This window comes from Protomyctophum bolini (assembly GCF_963924005.1).
Source record: "Protomyctophum bolini genome assembly, chromosome: 12".
Taxonomy (NCBI): domain Eukaryota; kingdom Metazoa; phylum Chordata; class Actinopteri; order Myctophiformes; family Myctophidae; genus Protomyctophum; species Protomyctophum bolini.
Window position 1 is genome coordinate 4,825,933 of NC_137873.1, and position 17,975 is coordinate 4,843,907.

Genomic DNA, 17,975 nt, shown 5'->3' on the forward strand with positions numbered 1-17,975 from the left:
GGCAGCCAGCTAGCAGTCTATGGTTGCACCATTTACAACAGCGAGGTTGTAACAAGGCTGCAACTCATGAATGGACAATCTGTCTGACTAGTGGGCAGACCACACAAAGCCCTGACACACACACACACACACACACACACACACACACACACGGCACACTCCAATAGTGTGTACTGTGTATACCTGGGGGTGTGGCCTGAAAGGCATTGACACGTCATTAACTAAAAATAAATCATTGTGTTGTATTATCAGAGAATTGGGACGCACAGAAACATTCTCAGACAATCACACGGTTTCTGCCCCGTTGTGCAACTTGGCTAGCAGCTAGCAGTAATCTAGTTGAGAGAGAGAGAGAGAGAGAGAGAGAGAGAGCGTGCGTGTTGTGTGTGTTCCATTTTCCTGCCCCTTCCCTCCACTGCTGTGTTAATTACCAAAGCTGTCAGAGCTCACCTCTGTGAGTCATAATCAGGCCACAACACACACACACAGTCTCACACACACACACACACACACAGACACGATTCCATCACGATCCAGAATGGGTCGGGATGATGACACAATTTCTTGTAAACGAACAAATGTGGCACGTGGGCGCACACACACACAAACACGCATGTGCGCGCGCGCACACACACACACACACACACACACACACACACACACACACACACACACACACACACACACACACACACACACACACACACACACAGGAGGATGGGGAGACTAGAAATTGAGGCCAGCAGGCCCATGTCTTGTCTGAGGCTGGCTGTGCCTCTTCAGTGGAGCTTTTATCTGGGCCTGGGTGTGTGTGTGTGTGTGTGTGTGTGTGTGTGTGTGTGTGTGTGTGTGGTAAATGCGCAATTTATATAGTGCATTAATCCATTCACACACACATTCATTCATACACCGATGGCGGCGGAAACCATGCAAGGCACCAACATGCACATCGGGAGCAATTGGGGCTTCAGCGTCTTGCTCAAGGACACTTCGACAGTAACTCTGGGGGAGCCCGGGATCAAACCGGGAACCTCACAGACACGGCTCTACCGGCCACTCTACCCTTGAACCACTGCCACCCACACACACACACACTCACAAAATCTAACCATCTACCAAAGTGCCGATTTGCTTTAAGAGATCATATTCCCACCGTGGCCATTTGCCTCTTTACGTCATACTCGCAGCGTAGGAATGAAAGAAGTAAAAATCTAAAAGCCACATATGGGAGCTGTGTGAATTAGATTAGAATTAGAATTCCCTCAACTGTATACACTGTGTCGGTCACAGGTTCATTGTCCCCATTCAGAGACCCACCCACCGCCACTAAACACACAGACGGAACAGGCCAATGCGTGGTGGTTTGCTCCTCTGTGAGAGAACAGAACCTTTGTAGCTCGCTATTCGAGTGGATGAGGAGACTGGGAGTGCTTGGAGAGAGAGAGAGAGAGAGAGAGGGGATGGAGAGTGAAAGAGAGAGTGAGAGGGCAAGTGTTGCTAAGCAGACTTAAGTAAAGGAAGGCTGTCAGAGAGTTGGCAGTATGCTGCTACCACTACACACACAGACACACTGATTCTTGTCTAAATTGTGTATTAGCAGCTAATATGAAGGCTGCACTTGTAGAACCCATAATGGTCCCTCATTGGCATATACATACCCAGCTGATCACTATTCTTGGTCCCTGATTGGCTGGTGGAATACACCGACATACATACCCAGCCAATCGCAGCTCTGCTTGCGCTAGTAATAAAGATATTTGAAGCGCAGACAGGATTGAACACTAAATGCCGTGCCAAAAAGAAGAAGGAAGAAAGAAACACATCTGGGCTTGGCTATAATGTCATTCCAAAAGCCTATGACCAAAGATGTGACGAGACAGCGCCTGATGGGCCAGCGTCGTTAAATTTAAACAGTCAGTTTGTCTGCGGCGGGCTCGGCGGCTTTCCAAAAGTGCGGTGCCGGGTTTAAAGAAAGGCATTATGGGTCTGAGTCAGACTGAGTGAACACTGAACAAAACACACCTGGGCTCAGATCAAAGGGGCCTATTTGGAGAGACGAGCACAGTGATAAATCTCCCGTCCCGGCTCCATGCTGTCCTTAATGATAAGCATTCACACACACACACACACACACACACACACACACACACACTCACACACGTAGATGCAGTGACCGTAGCGCTGATGCAGACCGGTGACTCACATTGCAGGAAGTGGTTGGCGCGGTGACAAGAGGAAGTGACCTGTGGCGCTTAAGTGCGTGTTTGTGTGTCTCCTTGGCCTGGCTGCGTTTGAGTCCGTCACAGTCACAGGATCTCATGGTCCTGCTGTGTATGCCCACTCAGACAGACACTCATGTGGGTCATGTCTCAGTCTGGTTCACCAGCTATACCACTTGGTGACAGTAAAGATGGCAGACGTGTCGAGTCGACCCAAAAAAGTTATGCAACCGTCCTTGTGATTTACCAGCCACATACTGCTGTTAACTTACCGCCTCATATGAGAGACCGTACTCGCCTCAGTTCCTTCAAGAGACAATCACTGTAGTTTTTATTAACAAGCTTGGGGCGACACATCCTAGCCATGTTATTACAAAGTTTCATAGTTATCTGCGACCTTTGGTCGCAATTATTTTCATTATAATTTCATTATCATTACTATTATTTCCATTAGGCCTACTATCATAATTCATATTTTAGTTTTTGCAATTTAAGCTCAATTGGTAGCTTTTAGGAAGGCCACTCGACAAGCCCTTTTAGTTTTTAACATGTCTTTCCTTTATTTTACCATTTTTTACAATGTATACATGCAAATAAACTGAACTAAACTAAACTAAACTACTGTTATTTCTATTCTCAATCAGAATTAAAGTGGCTGGAACTAAAGTCGACGGCAGGTAAATAGAAATCCCCAGCGCGCGGCTGGAAGCAATTGGTAATCTGTGAGTTGTTGCGTCAGGATGCAATTGAGACGGATCGTTAAAAAAGAGAGACAACAGTGATGATGACATGGACGCGTCTAGCACTGTGCAGTGACGGTGGCGGTAGTCACAGAGAGTTGGCTAACGGCACAAATCATTTCCACATTTCAAAACCAAACGCCATAGAGTTCACCAGAGACACACTCTCTGCGTGACAAGAGGACTAGACGCCCGTAGAATGAGAAGAGAAACGGTCACGCGGATGGAAAGAATCAAGCACACACACACACACACCAAAAAGGACCAGACAACTCGTTTATAATTTATGTGCAGTTGCATTGAAACACAGACTAGTGCTGCACGATTCTTGCTCAAATGTGAATCTCAATTTGTCCTCGACAAAGAATTGAGATGGGGATGAAACTATTTATCGTCTTTTTGCTGAATTGTTGCTGAACTTCATGTGGCACCTGGAGCCAACTATACTGTGGCTTTTAAACAGACATCAAAGTGCTTGAAGAGAGGGTTAAAACCCTCTCTTGAAGTCTCTCTAAAATGAACTGGATTGGCTGCACGATTCTTGCTCAAATTAAAAAATGAGATCACATCTTTTCTAAGAATCTTTTTTTCGATTGTGCACTAATACACAGACACAGAAATAACTCCTTTACTGTGTTTCTGCAGCTCAAATGTGTACATTAAATAACTTAGGATGGATACTAAGTTATTTATTGTCAGGTCATCGACCTAAAAGGGATAGTCTACAGTAGCTCATACAGCAGAGACGGTATGGGTGGTGGGGGACGGGTGCTGCAGAGTAAGTAGACACAGAATAACAGGCTTCTATTTAAAGGCTACAAGATGCACGTATCGGAAGCCCAGAGGGACTCCTGAGAGCCGAGGAGGCTTATACACCTGGGTGCGTTTGTACGACGTACACGTGTGTGTGTGTGTGTGTGCGCGCCGGTATATTAGTGTGTCTGTGTGTCCTGTGAGAAAGGCCAAGGAGAGAGAGAGAGGCCATCCCCATGCGTGCTGTCGCTGAGGGTGGGAATAGTGAATAGATATTAGATAAACACACAGCGAGGCAAGGGGAAGGGTGGTGGGGGAGGAGGAGGAGGGGGGGATGGTGGTGGTGGTAGCGCGGGGAGGGAGGGATTGAAAGACATGGACCAGAAAATGTCACTCGTTTCAATGGCCGTAGCAAAAAAGTCTGTTTACCCCGATCCTTGGCTTTTTAGGGCTTGGGTCCCCTTTAGCAGCATCAGTGAGGGGGCCCCCCCTGCTGTGATAAGCAGTTACAAGGAATAAGGGGGCCGCGGCTACAGCGGCACATTGTGGGGGGGAAAAAAAACGGAAAGGAGAGGAGAAGAAAAAAAAAACAGCTTTACGGGTGTTTGATGTTACTTTGAGCAAAGGTGAGGCTGCGCAACAACATGAATGGCTGGAGGTGCAGATAATAAGTTAGCTCAACCAACCATGGTTCTGCTGCATGCGCTGGCTGTCCACTTTGATCTGCTGCGTAGGCTGAAGCCTACACCAAAACCGCCGGAACAGAGCGCCGCGCTCTGGTATCGGCCAACGCTGTTCTGCACCATTAAGCACATAATGGCCTATTTGGCAACCCCCCCCTTACCCCCCCCCCCCATCACACACTGCCTCACACACACCACACACACACACACACACAGAGAGAACATGAAAAAGCAGAATGGCTTCCATATGGAAATGACAGAGCGTTACCGAAACACGCAAAAAAAATTAGCGGCAAAGTGGAGGGATGGGGATTCCTTTAATTGCGCCCTGTGTTTCTTTTTTCCCCTTCTTCTTCTTTCTTCTTCTACACCCCCATGTTTGCATCATGCATAATGGATCAGCAGAGAGCGGGCAGCTCGGGGTCCTTAATGTGTTGTGGATGTGCCGAGTGGCGGCCCCGGCGGGACGCGTGACACGCCTTTGATATCCACTGTTTATCTGCTTGTCTGGAAGACTGGGGCTGTGTGGGGAGGGAGAGGGAGCGAGAGGAAGAGTGTGTGTGTGCTGTGTGTGTGTGTGTGTGTGTGTGTGTGTGTGTGTGTGTGTGTTGTGTGTGTGTGTGTGTGCGTGTGTGCGTACGTACATTTGTGTTGTTTATGCTCAGGCTTTGAGTCTGTGCAAGTTAGCCTTGTGTGTGTGTGTGTGTGTGTGTGTGTGTGTGTCTCTGCTGTGTAGTGTATGATGGGCGCTGCGCCTATGGAAAGCAGCACTGCCTTCTCTCTGGGTCTCTCCATTTATATCTCCATTAATCAGCGTTCCCACTGGGAGAGGGGGCACAGAGGAGCCTTTCAAATGCAAAGCGCACTCTTCTCCCCTACTTGTACACAGCAGACGCACACACACACACACACACACACACACACACACACACACAGGCTGGCAGCCCCTTACAGTACAAGCCTGTCTTCCTTCTTCCTGTCTCCCACACCTCCCTCCATCCATCCATCCATCCATCCCTCACTCCTTCCCTGACCGTCTCCCAGGAGACGGCGGACAGTTAACCCATTCTGACCTGAGATCAGATTCATACGAGGTTTCCCACTGGACACACACTGGTCTGATTATAACCCCATTCTGACCTGAGATCAGATTCTAAAAATGTCAGTCGCTCTTCGATTTAAAAAAAAATAGCAGACCTACAAGCTCGTAGCGCGCCACTCGGTGAGCGCGCTGTGAGCTTGTAGGTCTGCTATTTTTCAATAGCTAAAGCATAACATGATGCTAACACCAAAATGGGTTCCCGTTCAGAATGGGTTAATCTTCTCATCAAGCACGGTCTGTCCGTTTAATTATACGAAGGCTTGCTCATTATTCCTTGGGTCTCGTTCCATGTACAAAAATACATAAATAAAACTCCAGCGTGTTGTAACCATCTGACATGCTTCCTTTCCCTTCTTTGCAGTCATGTTTGAACTATAGCAGCTCATTATGTCGGTCCCCTCCTCTCTCTCTCGCCTCTCCTTCCTACTCACACCCACCACCACGCCTGCATGAATGTAGCCTATGTACTAGTTTACACTGTATGCGTGTACTGTGACTGTGTGTGTACGCGGTGAAATCCTCAATTAATTACGCCGTGATTTATTCTTTGTTCTATAGTCTATACAATGTACACAAGTGCGGGGGAAATAGACGATCTATAGAAGCTCACAACGTGTCACGTCATTTTTAAAATGTCTTTTATATATAAATTTGCCCAAAATAGGACAGCAGTTTGAAAGTGCTCAACTGAAAAAAATAAATATAAATGGACCCATATTTTTATACCTGCCCCAGAGTTAAATCCATTAGACCTATGAGGACGAATCTGTATATTTATCCACTTTAACCAATATTTGAAACTTTAGCTGTTGGAAAAATATCCGATCTAAAAGCACAAACAGCTCGAACACATATGTTCAAATGGGGGGAGGTTTTAAGAAAACTGTCACCATTTAGAAGACATTCGCAGAATCTAGTCTCAATGGGATAAATGAACGCCAAGGATTTGACAGTGTTTAACCCATTCTGACCGGGAACCCATCATGTCGTGCTTTAGCTATTGAAAAATAGCAGACCTACAAGCTCATAGCGCGCCACCAGAGTGGCGCGCTACGAGCTTGTAGGTCTGCTATTTTGAAAAATCGAAGAACGACTGACATTTTTTTTTAGAATCTGATCTCAGGTCAGAATGGGTTCATCAGACCAGTGTGTGTCCAGTGGAAACCTTCGTATGAATCTGATCTCAGGTCAGAATGGGTTAATAGGGACTGCGGCAGGACATCCCAAACAGCTTGTCCGGGTCGGGGAGGGTGAGGAAGGGTTTGTTTAGTCTATGTGTCTGCTGCCTGGCAGACGTGGCAGAGGCTATACGCTGTATCTGGACCAGCCTATCTGAGCTCATGTCAGTCCCCACGGCCGTGGACTATCTATTCTCCACCTCCTCCCTGCCAACCCAGAGCCTGGAAATGATCGAATTTAAATAATAATAAATTATTATTTTTAAAAAGACAAAGTTTCCTTTAAAGGCCAGACGACGAGAGAGAGAGAGAGAGAGAGAGAGAGAGAAGAGAGAGAGAGAGAGAGAGAGAGAGAGAGAAGAGAGAGAGAGAGAGAGAGAGAGAGAGAGAGAGAGAGAGAGAGAGGCATAATAAAGACATGGTTCTGCAGGTCCGTTGTGGAACTGGCGCTAAACTCAAAACTGAAGACAACCCAGAGGCCCCTTGGCTTGGCCCCACCCACTGGGGGGCCCCCCCTTTTAGCCCATGTACGACATGGGGGGGGGGGGGGCTGAGGCCCAGTCTCCACACAGCTAGTCTCCCGTTTACATGGGCATGTCAGCTCAAGAACACACACATAATAGACCCAGGGGTTATTCTGAGCATGCATTCGCAGATCAGATTTTCTTATTGCGATTCAATGTTTGTTTGGGCGGTTTTGGAAAAGCACACACAAAACAGCGGTGTGGGGTGAGGCAGAGAGAGAGAGAGAGGACTGAAGCAAGCACCCCCAGGGGAAGAACTGCAGTCAGAAGGAACGTGATTGGACGATCAGGAGGGCTGTTCCAGACGCTGTGAAGTTAGTGTTTCACTCACTGAGAGAGAGAGAGAGAGAGAGAGAGAGAGAGAGAGAGAGAGAGTGAGAGAGAGAGAGAGAGGCCCAGGCCCCCATAACTACCCACACTAGACGTGGGCATTGCTCGTTTTCAGGGTGGGAGAAGAGAAGCTGAAGGCAGAGAGAGTGAGAGAGAGTGAGAGCTGCTGCCGTGACGACTCTCCCCCTCTCTCTCACGTGCCTTCCTCTGCTCCCATGAGAGGAGCGGTGTTTTCACAGTCAAGTGTCTGTGTGTGTGTCTGTCTGTCTGTGTGTCTGTCTATCTGTCGGTCTGTCTGTCTGTGTCTGTCTGTCCTAATTCTCCTGTCTGGAAGAGCCTCAATGGGTTCTCAGATTGGGAAGCGCCTGACCAATGGCAGATATTCCCGATCCCGAGGTCGACCACCGCAATCGGGTTAGTTATACTGTATTAACATATTCTACCAGATTCAGATTCATCAAAATTATAATATTTTATTCACAAATAAAGGGGTGTGTGTGTGTGTGTGTGTGTGTGTGTGTGGGCGGGGGGCATTGTGCATATCGTTGATGTTGGTGGAAGCCTATATATCCAGGATATATTCCAGAATTTTTCAGGATTTAAAGTAAAAAATCGCAGATCTACAAGCTCAAAACTTTTGTGTGCTATAATTAAGTAGGACATTCATTTATCAAAAAAAAGAAATGTAAAATATGGAGATATTAAAAGAGATTTCTGCCCGACAACAAGTAAGTTCCGAACACAGACACATCATCCTTATGTAATGCTGGTTGTGTCCTTGTGACTGAATCGCATCATTCCACTCTTCTCCTCTTTCTTTTCCGTCACCATCATCCCCCAGACCCCCCCCCCCCCCCCCCCCGGTGTCACTAGACGACCCGCCGCATCCATCAAGGTCGGGGGGGCCGTTCAATCAATACCTGCCATCTCTCCTCCGCGTCCGACTCGCAGACGTAGCACACAAGTGGTCCTTTGCTTATGTAACCATCGACTTATCGGGTCATTTGGCCTGCTTATTTTGTTACCGTCCTGCTAATTGGGGCCCCCGGGGGCGTATTGTCTGCTCGGAAGAAGAGAGAGGACACACGTGGGTTTTTTATCGTGCTGCGAGATCGGTCTGGCTTTTTTGTGGCCGAAGAGGAGAGAGAGAGGAAGAGGCGATGAGGCGGTACAGTGACGAGGAGTGGAGTATGGGTGTGTTAATAATGACATGACGACCCCCGAGGGCAGGGGGACACTACGCCACGAGTCCCCCCGCCCCACGAGATGGGGGGGCAGGAAGGAAAGGGAGAAGTGGCGAGGAGATAAAGGGGAAGTAAATGAGAAGAAATAGAAGCGAGACAGAGAGAGAGAGAGAGAGAGAGAGAGCCAGAGTAGTGAATAAAAGCAGAGCTTGCCAAAACCCAATTAGATATCTTAGCCGACAGACCCACAGACGCAGAGAGAGAGACTGACAGACAGACAGAGAGAGGGAGGGAGACAGACAGATGAGAACAGACAGCCAAGGAAACAGGCTTTCTGAAGTGCAGCTGTGCTGGTCTGCGGTAATGAAGTCACTGGTTTCCAAATAGCGAAGAAGAGGAAGCCGGGCGAGAGGCAGCTGTCTGACGTCTGCACCGCAGCCACTGTCTCAGTCTCCGTCGGGCCGAGGAGAGGAGACAACACAGAGGAAGGCTGTTCTCTCTGTCTGACGCTGCTGACTCTGGGCCAAGAGGCAAGGCTATAAACAGGACACTGGCGGACCCACAGACAGAGGCCCAATGGGGCACGCAGCTATGATGCCAACAGCGCTCCTCGGCTAGCAGTTTAAATCGAACAGTGTTTTGCAAATTACGGACATAATATTGTCATGATGATTACAGCGTTTTACCCTTCATGAAAAAGTGCATGAATCTGAGATACCAACCCAATGGGTAGACTGCCAGTGCCTCTATATTCAGAGTTCAGACTGCTTTGTTCATTCTTTTCGTAGTGTATAAAAGATATGTTAAGTACGGCATATCTCCAGAAGATATATAACATTGCCCACATGCCCATCATTTTTAATAACCACCGTGTCAGTTTAATTATCTCCTGGGGAGTTGTGCTCCAGATATGCTGCAACACAGAGCCATGTCATAGCTCATGTCTGATGACAGGCCATGTAAACATGTAGCCCAAACAGACACAATGTCCTTCCAGCTAGACAGATATTTCACAAGGGAGGAACAGATCATCGAGTGGGAAGTTCTTCCCTTTTAATCTAAAAAGAAAGAAAGAAAGAAAGAAAGAAAGAAAAAAAAAAGAACAGACCGATATGACGACACACTATCTTGTCTGAGGAAACGTGTGGACGCTCGTCATTCCCCTGAAGGACAAATGCACTCATTGTGTTTTAGGATAATGCAGTGACTCTGCGGAGATAAGCTGTTTGCTTGCGCTGGTCCAGTGGCGGCATCTTTCCTGTGAACTTTGTTTACACTGCAGGGAGCGGCCGGTTAGGTATAAACTGTACCTGAAGGCACAAAGGGCAGGTTTTTCTTTCCTATATACACGAGGGTAAAATGGGGTTTGAACTGCCCTGCTGCTGCTTCTCACACCAAACACTCCCAACAGGATGCCATTACTGGTAGAAGTTTGGGAGAGAGGGAGGGCGCAAGAAAAGGCAAGTCTTGTTCCATGTCTCCTGGCCTTGTGTGCCCCCCCCCCCCCCCAACCCCAACCCCAACCCCCCGCACTCTCTCTCTCTCTGGAAAAAAGAAAACCTTGAACTAGCCGTCAATGTGCACATTGACACTGTGTGTAAATAAGGGCCCGTTGGGGTAGAGGGTCTGGAGTCGGGGTTAAACCAACATGCCAGGCCATCTCTCTCTCTCTCTCTCTCTCTCTCTCTGAAGGTATGTGTGGGGTGGTGGTGGTTGTTCTAAGAGCCCCCTGGCTGCCTGGCTGGCCTTTCACTAACATCCACTGGGATGTGGAAACTGTGAGTCACTCTGGCATAGCGCAGTGGGAGAGCCGCCCCTAGACGATACGAGTCTGGAGGATGTTCAGGGTGAGAGACATGTCCGTCTGCTTCACTTCCTGCTAGCCCAAAACACACACACACACACGCACTGTCCCCGTGTACATAAACACACGTTGTTTTTCCATTCGAACGCGCGCGCACACGGTACAGAGAGGGGTGGGAATTTGGAAGAGAAGCTCCGTGTCCTGAGCGTTGGGCCAACAGTACTGGCTAGGTCACCTTGTTCCCTGCATGGCTGCTGGCCTTTCACACGCTTGTGCATCCGCTCTGGAAGAGGTTCCTCTTCCAGCACCAAAAAGTCACCTGCTTCCTGCAGTCACGCAAGCAAGTGGCTTTCCAGGAACTTATGGCCATAATGTGATTGCGTATCTGTCTGCGTGTGTTTCAAAGTGTCTGTACAGTACAGTGAGTACACCACTAAAACCATAACTGGGTTTACTGTCTGTGTGATTGCGTAAAAAATATTTCACTTCCACAATCACTAAACAAAACACCGTTGCCGATCAGGCCCTGCCCACAGAGAAGAATAGAGAAACGAGAAAAAAACGAGGCAATAATAACGGCGGTCAACCCAAAAAAGAAAAGAGACAAATCCTTTTGGTGTTGAAAAATAGCAGATCTACAAGCCACTGAGTGGCGCGCTATGAACTTTTTTTTTAAATCGAAGAACGACTGAAGAACGAAACATAGCTTTTTCAGAAAACTGTCAGGATGTGGAAGACATTTTTCAAATCTGATCTCAGGTCAAAATGGGTTAAAGAAAAAGTAAAAGAAACCCAATAGAAAAATCCCCCAGTGGCAGACGTCGACGACACCTGAAAGCTGTGGTGAGACAGTCAGACAGACAGAGGCTCCAGAGAGACTGGCGAGGTGTGAGACATAGAGACAAAGATGCGTCATACTTGCCTCCAGTTACCAGCTTATTGCATAGTGATGGCGGCACTGCGCGCACGCACACACACCGCAAGGGACTTGTCAAACAGGCCTATACTTCAGGCCTAGTAGGTGTATGAGGGTGTATGTATTTCCCTGTAAGTATGTTCACAAATGTAAATCCAGGTTCAATACTATACAGTAACACTAGTGTAGAAATCTCTAGTATTCTAACAAAATACAACATGATGAGACGCCTTGTGGAAAGAAATGCGATAAGACGATAACGACATGGCCATAGGGACACACACACACCACGTTGATAGTGGTTAAATCTTAAGACAAACTAAACCTCTAGCCAAGAAACAGGGGGGGGGGGGGGGGGGGGCTGAGGAATGCTGTTGGGGCGCTAGACGAGACAGCAGACGGCATTTCCGGCACACTCACACGACGCTGTGGGAGAAGGAGGGAGAGGGAGAGAGAGAGAGAGACCGAGAGCTTCTCCCATGGCTCGCATAGACATAACTGAATAGAATGGGAGCGGCGCTGGATTACAGTAGCGTGTGCGCTACACTCTCATACCTGCACACACTATAAATACACACTCTCATCTCCTGCATGTCTGCTCGGCACACACATACACGCACGCACACACACTGTGGTGGTGGCTTAACCCGCTGCCTGTCGCAGTGCTGCCCCCACTAAGCTCTGTGAATCAGGGTTTTGCGGTGGGGTTCACTTCCAGTTCAATCCCTTTTAAAAGAGAAACGTATGGTGGAAAATACTGTGATAGAGGTAGTGTGTTCAGCATTCCCTCCTTCAAGATAAGGATACATTAACCTTTTCAGGATGGTGCACCTGTTTCCATACTTTAAGGATTTTCTTTTCCCTCTATATGGTCTTGTTTCTATACTGTCAAAGTCAAAAGCCAGGCATTAAACAAACAAAACAAAAACGCTTTCTGGATTGCTTGAATTGACACAACAACAAAAAATCTGTCAGTGTTCCAATGTCTCCTACTGTAACAAGTCAAACCACATCAAACGAAAAAAACAAAAAAATGCAAGCCAACCCCTTCCTGTGACAAAATACAACAAAAACAACAAAGAACAGCCAGAGTCCACTGTGGTCAGGGGGAGGTCATGAGACATATGCCCGTCAATGGCATAGAAACAATCTAGAGCTTTTTTTTACCCCCTACTGACCGCTGACTTTTAGAATAGGCTCGTTGGTACCACTGCTTTTTTGTCCTCCAAAAATAATGAAAGAAATTTTAAAGCCAGGAACAGGCCCACCCACACTCCATAGACTTCTGGCATGTGACACAAACTGCTAGCAGGGTAATTGAGTCATCGGCCTGTCTGTGATAGGTAGGTATACATGCGGACGAAGGGGCCGGATATGGGGGAAAACAATTCCAGTTATTATATAAACATTCAAAAAAGTAGTGACCTTCATCTTAAAGTGTGCCAGTGTGAGGTCTTTTAAAAGTAATCATTGGCAATGATTAGTTTTAAAAGCGCTCACGTAGACCGACAGTAGGCCGACTGATTGGCAAGTAATAACCCCCAGTTAAAAGGAGTGAAATGGCCCTTTTGTTCAATTACATTCCAAGCGACCCCTAGGTGACCTAAGGGAACAAATGATGCACTTCCCCTCTGCCTGCAGCCAGTTGGCCTGGCCTCATAAGATCAGATCGGGCCACGCATAATGTCACCACCTGTCCCAACTCCCAAGCCTCACTCACACATACTGGGTCAGTGCTGGTTTAAGAAAACACCAGCACTGATCGCGTCTAGTCACAGCTGCAGGACACAGAGAACATGGGGCTGGATCATTACAGAAAGGAAGTGGGGAGAACCAAGTACAACAGCCAACATGGAAAGTTTCAGAGCAAACCCAAACAGAACGACCACAGCTCACATTGGCTCCTTTCACCGCAGACAACTAACATCGACCTTGACAGCAAAAACCAAGACACACGTTACCAAGACAAACCTGTCTGGTTTAATTTGTTAGTTAGGGATGGACTTACTTTGTCTAGTGACCTCTTGAGCTGGTAGTGGAACTTCTCCTTGACCTCGTCTAAGAGCTGTTTGAGTTGGGGTTCCTCGGGCGTTTCCTGATACTTCCTGGCCAGCTGCAGGTAGCACGGCCATTTGGCCGAGTCAAAGCCCCAGTGGCAGGTCCTCTTGTCGGGCGATTTGTGCGAGTGCATGACGAACTTCTGCGGCGAAAACAGCAACTGGCACTCCACGCACTGGATGCAGGGCGCCTCGGGCTGGGTGTAGAACTGGCGGACAAAGAGACCCTGGCACTTTCCCAGACACTGGTGCTCGACCTGGAAGCTGGCCTCGCTCTCCTTGAGCAGGCCCTGAGGGGGCAGCTTACCGCTGGAGTCGGCAGGCAGGACGGCCCCGGGGCGCAGCAGCGCGTTGCACAGCCGCTGGGCGTCCGTCAGGGTGATGAGGCCACAGGAGGGCGCGTTGAAAGGCAGGATCCCCAGCACCTTGAGGATGTGCAGCTGCTCGCCGTCGCAGCGCGAACAGTAGACGTAGAGCTCGTCGCACACGGCGTTGATCTGCTGCAGCGAAAAGTCCCGCAGCACAGAGTTGAGCACCTGGGGCAGACAGAGGCGCTTCTCCCCGCCAACAGCAAAGCACGATATGGACTCTCCCTCCAGCAGGGAGTGGGTCAGCTCAGTGGAGCTGTCGCAGGGCACCAGCAGCGGTCCACCTCCCAGCACCGGAGGGGAAGACAGGGGAGCCATGCCATTGACAGGGGATGCCTCGTGTCCTGCGCGTGCCGAGAAGGCGGCCGGGCCTCCCAGGGAGCTCTGGCTGCTGAGGGTAAACTGGGCGAGCGTATGTTTCAGGCCCGGGCTCAGGTCCAGAGCTTTGGCCGAGCCGGCCAAGTGCAGTTCGGCGCGGCCCTCCAGGTCAGCTTCGGACTCGCGCTCTTCCATCTGCTCCCTCTTCACCTTGGGGGTGCGGGGCAGGGACTCCATGCTGCGACGCTTAAGGTTCATCTCGGCCATCGCGCGCTTCTTTATGGGAGTGTCCTCCAGGCGCTCCCGGTAAAGTCGTTTCATGTTGCCCTTGAATGAGGTCAAGTCTTTGAAAGGCGTTTTCAAACTGGTCTGAGTGCTGGCCATGTCTGGGCACTGGGGTTCTGTCGTTCCGTCTGTCAGTTTGGCTGAGCTCCTCATATATCCCTCCGAGTCTGTCTTTGCTCCTTATTTTGTTTCAAATGATACAAATCTTCTGGTACGCAGACACGTGCATGATGCTGATTGAAGGTCTCAGTGTTTTGGTCTATTTCCTACAGCAAGAAGAGAAGGGGAGTTATTTAGAACAAATGTAGAGCAAGACAAAAGCACCAAGACTTCATTCTAACTATATGTAATTGATATGCTCTCTACACAGAGAGAATACAGGAAATTATATCATCAACAAATGTTGTGGGGCATGAAATACCCATAAGGATTTAAAATGTTTTATGGCTACTGGTGGTCGGGGGTTTAAGAGGTCAATGACTACTTACATGGACCACTAAGCCAAAAGGCCATTACCATACTTCACACAAACACAAGCCCTTTCAGTCCTTGTAATTGAACCCCAGTTGAATTTGCATCCAAGTTGTCACCAACTGCAGTGAAACAAAATTTCCAAGACACTGAAGACAGAGTGCTAATTTTAACAGGTGGTGAAACCAGTTGGTAAATCCACTGATACAGAGCCATTTTACCATTACACTGTGAACTATAGTATAGTCTATAAATTAAAAATAAAGCACCTTCCCACTGTGCCGTCTACTGTCTGTGTCTGCTCTCCCCCATTTAAAACAATAAAAAGGACCAACAGCGTTCAGTTCTTTGCTTGATTCAGTCATTACCTCCACCCAGTAGTGTGGAATGAGGCATTTGTAGTGCGTTATTAGGCTACACTTTCAGTCGTGAATGTTAACAGGAATAGCATGTAGATGATGGATGGCTACTACTGCAATATGACACCACCATTTAAAAATAAATTGCAGATCGAAGGGATATTATTAGTTACTTTGAGGTTACCATAATGTAGCTCTGATCAAGTAGGCCTACGCTATTTGAGACTGATGCGATGATATTTGTTGTATTTCTGATCATGCTCAAATGTATTCAGGCAGCATATAAAACGACTCTAGAAAATCATGTGGTCAGTTTAGCTAACTGGATGTTAATACAGCAAGTTTCCCCACAACAGAATCCGATGCATGCAAAAATAGCAAACAAAAATAGCAATTCATCTCGTATATTGTATATGACGAACACCACCAATGCAGGGGACCCCCAGTCAGTACGTGAAGCTCAACCTCTCTAACCAAACCACATATGTTCCACCAAAACACTACAGTTTCCTACAACACCACATATATGTTGAAAGAAACGGACGGTAACATTATGGAGTTGAGATGGGATGATCGTCTCCCAAGGACACCAGGAACACCCCCCCCCCCCCCCCACCCGGGTGAACTGTACTTCAGCCTCCCCCGGCCAGCCAGCCACGACGGCAGCGGTATGCAGACACACCACTGATAATGACATTCACTGTCTACAGTCTGGCTCTGGTCATAACACACACACTGTCTCACACACACACACACACACACACACGTCGTTACAAGTAAATCCTCTGGGCGTTTATAGCTTTGTTTTTTGCCTCGTATTAACCAATACATGTCACTCACAATCACATAGAGACGGCTCGGCTCCTGTACATACATTACATACCCCGGCCTCCCCTCTTCACACTTGATTCCGTTTGGAGAGTGAAAACATTCAACATTTCCAATCAATAAGCGTTTGGTTCCACACTAAGATGATAGTACCATATCAGACAGAAGGAAACCACGGACGCGCACTGGGCTACGTGCTCGCTGTGTGTGAGGTGAGGGGGACGAAGGCGTAGGTTTTCCCACTGACTGTCTGACTGTAACCCACATTATGGGAGAAATGTCTCGTCGTTTTTTTCCGCTGAATACACCACCACCACCAGTTAGTAGTAACATTAGCTAGCCTTCATGGCTACAACGAGCAGCACGTACAGCTAATAATAACCATAACCTGACAGCCAATGGGACGACCGTGTCGCTCGCAATAAAAATGTTTAGCATATATGTATATTATTTTATTTTCCCTTTTTTTTTAAGCGAGCGACACCCTCGCGCGACGGACCGACCATACATGAGATTTACATACACTACAGCGCGCGTGTGTGTTTCTCTACCGCCGCTGTCCCCCCTCTCTCTCACTCTGCGGCATTTTAAACCCCCCCTCAAAACCAAGCGTATTCTGTTATATTCTACCATTACTTTACGACCACCACCAACGTCCATTGAAAACAAACGGAGAGAAAAATCATGTCTCTGTCGCCAGTAAACACTTGCCTGTAAACACGGGTGTGTATGTGTGTGTGTGTGGCTCCGCTCCTCCGCCGACCGCCGTGCTGTATACAGTGTAGTCCGGCCAGGCTCTGCTACGGTACTGAGTGGCTGAGTGGAGCGCTGCGTGCTGCGGCCAGCCCCGCTCCGCTCCTCCGCGTGACGTCACTGCCCTGGAGGCACGGGGCTGCTCTGCTGCTGACGGAGACGTCATGCGGGGGGGAGGCTGGTCTGACTGTCTGTCTGTCTGTCTGTCTGTCTGGGTTTTAGCAGGAGAGCAAAAGAAAGTATAAGAAGAAGACCATACACTTGACTACACGGTTCAATTCAAACTAAGGAGCTTTTATTGGGGTGAAAAAACACCGTTTTACATTGCCAAAGCAAGTGTTAAAACATCGATTGATTGAGTGAAAATGTTATTTACAGTTTGTAGAATGGATAGCAGGCCTACAGGCACCAAGACTTGTTTACATCAGGGACCTCCATTTTCAATTCATCAGAACATTTAAAGATGTAGGCCTACAAATAAATACATAATAAAAACAATTTAAGATTGATTGTGTGTGTGTGTGTGTGTGTGTGTGTGTGTGTGTGTGTGTGTGTGTGTGTGTGTATATATATACCGGTGTATAATAGCTTACGTGTATTTATTGTTTACATATATTTTCTTCTCCCTGTAGTTGTGTATTGTTGGCCTTTCCCTTTCACAAGGTGCTAGTTGTTCTCACAGGGGGTGTGATGATTATTATATACCGTCATTACAGCCCCCCCCCCCCCCCACACCCTCTCAGTATCAGATTGTCCCGAGGCACCCCATCCCCCACCACCACACTTTTATGTATTTGTTTTTTTAATGTTTATTTTTTGCGGCTTTCTCAATATTTTTTTATAGAGGGACAGACAGTAGGCTGACAGGAAATGGGGGAGAGAGATGGGGGAGTGACATCCAGTAAAGGCCGTCGGGATCGGGAGTCGAACCCGCGGCACACTGCCAGACTCGGACTACTGCCAAGGTGCCTGGACCGCTGAGTCACGGCCCAGGCCCACCGCCACACTTTTAAATAATAATTTTGACAGACAACTCTGACAACATAGTTTTATTGAATGAATCAGATGGGAGGGGGGGGGGGGGGTTGATACTGGCTACATTA

The 17,975-nt window shown here is 48.1% G+C and overlaps 1 protein-coding gene across 1 annotated transcript in view; it reads right to left on the reverse strand.

Moving 5' to 3' along the window:
• The window catches only part of skila (SKI-like proto-oncogene a), a 42,382-nt gene extending 25,463 nt beyond the window's left edge, over positions 1–16,919 (reverse strand). The window contains exons 1-2 of the mRNA XM_080777337.1: positions 16,831–16,919; positions 13,442–14,727 (exon numbers count right to left, since the gene is read on the reverse strand). Of these exons, the coding sequence (XP_080633463.1) occupies positions 13,442–14,614 (1,173 nt within the window). The 5' untranslated portion in view covers positions 14,615–14,727; positions 16,831–16,919. The remainder of the gene's footprint in view (positions 1–13,441; positions 14,728–16,830) is intronic.
• Between the last annotated feature and the right edge of the window lie 1,056 nt (positions 16,920–17,975).